Source organism: Arachis hypogaea, chromosome 13, assembly GCF_003086295.3.
Source record: "Arachis hypogaea cultivar Tifrunner chromosome 13, arahy.Tifrunner.gnm2.J5K5, whole genome shotgun sequence".
NCBI classification, from domain to species: domain Eukaryota; kingdom Viridiplantae; phylum Streptophyta; class Magnoliopsida; order Fabales; family Fabaceae; genus Arachis; species Arachis hypogaea.
In genome coordinates this window covers 71626113-71629343 of record NC_092048.1, presented here as the reverse complement: position 1 = coordinate 71629343, position 3231 = coordinate 71626113, and the positions used below count along the sequence as shown (strand labels likewise).

Below are 3231 nucleotides of genomic sequence, written 5' to 3'. Positions count from 1 at the left end.
TTTGCTATTTGGAGACGCTTTCTTTTAGCATGGGACTCGGGACAAAGAGACATTATATGTGAGACAGACTGTGTGGAGGCTTTTACTATTGTCAATAATTTACAAGATTGTTCTGGGTTTATTGATCCTTTGGTGTTAAAAATCCGAGATATCATGTTTTGGAAATGGCGTGCTGATCTTCGGTTGCTCTTAAGAGACATCATGGCAAAGACTGCAATGAGGACTATTTCTCCCCAAGTGGAGCTTCCATTGTCTTGGAAGGAATTTGAGAGTAGTATTCAGCGGGACTACCTTTCTTAAACAGTTTCTTATTTTTTTTTCTTTCTTAGTTTTTGTTTATTTTGTTTTAAGCCACCAAAAAAAAAAAATGCAATGTTGTACTATTATCAATTTTAATTTCTTACTCACAACATTGGACATCAAATTAAAAAGAAAGATAAAAAAACAAAAAGAAAAAAAAAACACACACACACACAGAGATATGCAAATTGAGATTGAGAACCTCACGCTACTACTTTTGATGTAGACGTATAATTCAAAATAAGTACAAAATATAGATCTTGTTGTAGCCTATCAAGTTAATCTAAGCCAGATGGATGAGAACTCATAACTAAGTCTTTTCCCTAGGCTATAGGAGTTGAATATACAAGGTAGGTAGTGATGGCTGAAGCACTAAACCCATTGAAATTGCTCCCTGCAGCGGTGGTATAAGCACCCATGTTAGGGAACACAAGCCAGTCATTCGCATGCAGCTCAGGAAGCTGCGTGTTCCTCAGCACCGTATCAAGCGAATCACATGTGGGCCCAAACACAGTAGACGAGAATGTTTTCGAGTCTTTAAAGCACATGGGAACCATATTCTCACCGCACATGACCAGAGGCCTGCACGTGACGGTTGCAAAGTCAAACATTATGCAGTTAAAACTCCCGTAAATCCCATCGCTAATCCAATACTCCCTCAACTCTCCCCTCACGCGCTTCCCAATGACCTTTGTCGCGAACGTAAAAGCCGTTTCTGCAAAGTAACGGCCTGGTTCTCCAATTACCGTTATGCCCTCTTCGTTTCCAAAGTTGGATTCAAGAGCTTTGTTCACGTGCATTGCAGCTGCATCGAACCCTGGGCCAGACGTGAAGCCGCCACCGATATCCAGCACGTGCATTTTAGCCATGCCTAATTGAGAAGCCATTTCAAAAACTCCTTTAGCGGCAGCGATGGCGCCGTGGTAGGCTCTCGAATCGGCGTCTCCACTACCGATGTGGAAGGAAACTCCGATGACCTTCAAGCCTGCATCGTTTGCGGTTTGGAGGAGCGTCGGGACTTCCTCCGGTAGTGCGCCATATTTGCGACCTAATGCGCATCGCGCACCACCATCTTCTGGAGGTTTTATGCGGAGGAGAAGCTCGCATTCAGGGTGCCATTTTCGGATCTTTTCAACCTCATATTCTGAATCAAAGGTTGTTACGTTGACACCGACGCTAGCGGCGTACTTAATGTGCGACTCCGATTTGCATGGATTAGCGTAGATGATGCAATTCGGCGAGACGCCGAGGGACAAAACTGCTTCGATCTCTGATTTGCTGGCGCAATCGAAACTCGAACCCATCGCTGCTAATGATCCAAGCAAGGATGGGTCAGGGTTGCACTTTACCGCATAGAACGGTTGAACCATTGGAAGCATCGTGTGCCACTTGTCCATGAGGTCCATAACTACCCCTAAATCGAGAACCATGAACGGCGATTCCGTTTCTTGTTTGTCATGAATCACAGATTGAATGTAACCAAAGATTCCATCGCCTTCCGAGGACAATGAAGTTACTGGTTTGCCCTTAACGCCTGACGCAGTAAGAACGGGGTTGAGGCTCAAAGAATAGGGCTGGGCAACAAGTGTAGGCATTTTTAGCCTCCCTTTGTAGCCTTACCCCTTAATATTGTAAAGAATGACCACAATATATGTGCGATTTAACTTGAGACGTTGAAGAACATAATGATCTAGCCATATTTATATACATAGTTAGAGCCTAGCTAGCTATAGGCTAAAATTAAATGGAGGTGCATGTGATGCTTCCGTCAGAACCACGAGAAAGTAGTGCTAATTATTTTGTAGTTTAATAATCACCCTCTTATTAATAATTAGCATATTCATATAGCATATTATTATCCCCCTTGTAAACACAAATATTTTAAGAATTAATCAAATATATTGATGGATGTAACCAGCGGAAGCGAACTTCTTTCTCTAAGGTTCTGTTTTTTAAACATGTATCTAAAGGTGCCCGTGGCTTAAAGAAAATACAAAACAGAAACGACTTTTTGGACAAATAAATTAGGAAGAAACATTATTTTAGCCAATAATTGTTGGGCTTTTAAATCCCAAAAACCATTTAAATTATTTTTTACGGTAAAGTCCAACTAAATGGTCTAGTTGTTCATTGGTCCAAAAAAGCATTCCCTAAACAAAAGTGTCATGCATTTCGTCTTTTTCTTTTGTTGTTATAACATTTATTATTTTTTTTCTTTTGGCTACTACTTTTTTTTCTATTGCTTCTTCTTCTTTCTTTTTCTTTATTTAATTTTCTTTTTTTTCTTCATCTTTTCTATTTTATATTTTTATTAGTTTTTTCTCTTTTATTCTTTGTTTTTACAAAGAGAAACAAAAGAAACTAAGAGAAATAGAGGAGGAGGAGGGGGAAAGATACAAAAATCTTATGTTATAATTTGTAAATAATTGTAAATTTTCTTTCAAAGTTTCTATGTTTATTGCTAAATAGGAAAAACAAAAAAATAAAAGAAAAAGTTGCAAAATTCTAAAAAAATTGAAATTTATGAAACTGGAAACATAAATTTATGAGATTGAACATAAAATAACTACATAAACAAAATATAAAAGGAAAAACAAAAAATAAAATTGCACCTCATTGTTGTAGCATTTTCCAAAATCTTTACTATATTTTCATTCCATAGCTATTTTTCTTTAGTTGATTTTTCTACTGTTTACTTGAATTTATTATTTGTACATCTCTGTTCTTATTATGCTCAACCCATTTTTCTGATATCTTCTTTAACAAAATGCCACTATTCTTATCATTTCTTCCCTCTTATTCATTTTTGTATTTATTTTTTCGAAAAATATCTTTATTTAAAAAATCCTTTTTTTTTTCTTTTGAAAATTTTTTCGTATTCTTCTTTTAATAACAGTAGCACTACATGTTTGTTTTGGTTTAGGAAAACAG

The 3231-nt window shown here is 37.1% G+C and overlaps 1 protein-coding gene across 1 annotated transcript; it reads right to left on the bottom strand.

The window, feature by feature from the left end:
- Window positions 1-480: 480 nt before the first annotated feature.
- Window positions 481-1976, bottom strand: LOC112732287 (ornithine decarboxylase). The gene has a single exon (XM_025780956.3). The coding sequence runs from the start codon at window positions 1893-1895 to the stop codon at window positions 624-626; it is 1272 nt and encodes a 423-aa protein (XP_025636741.1). The 5' UTR covers window positions 1896-1976; the 3' UTR covers window positions 481-623.
- Between the last annotated feature and the right edge of the window lie 1255 nt (window positions 1977-3231).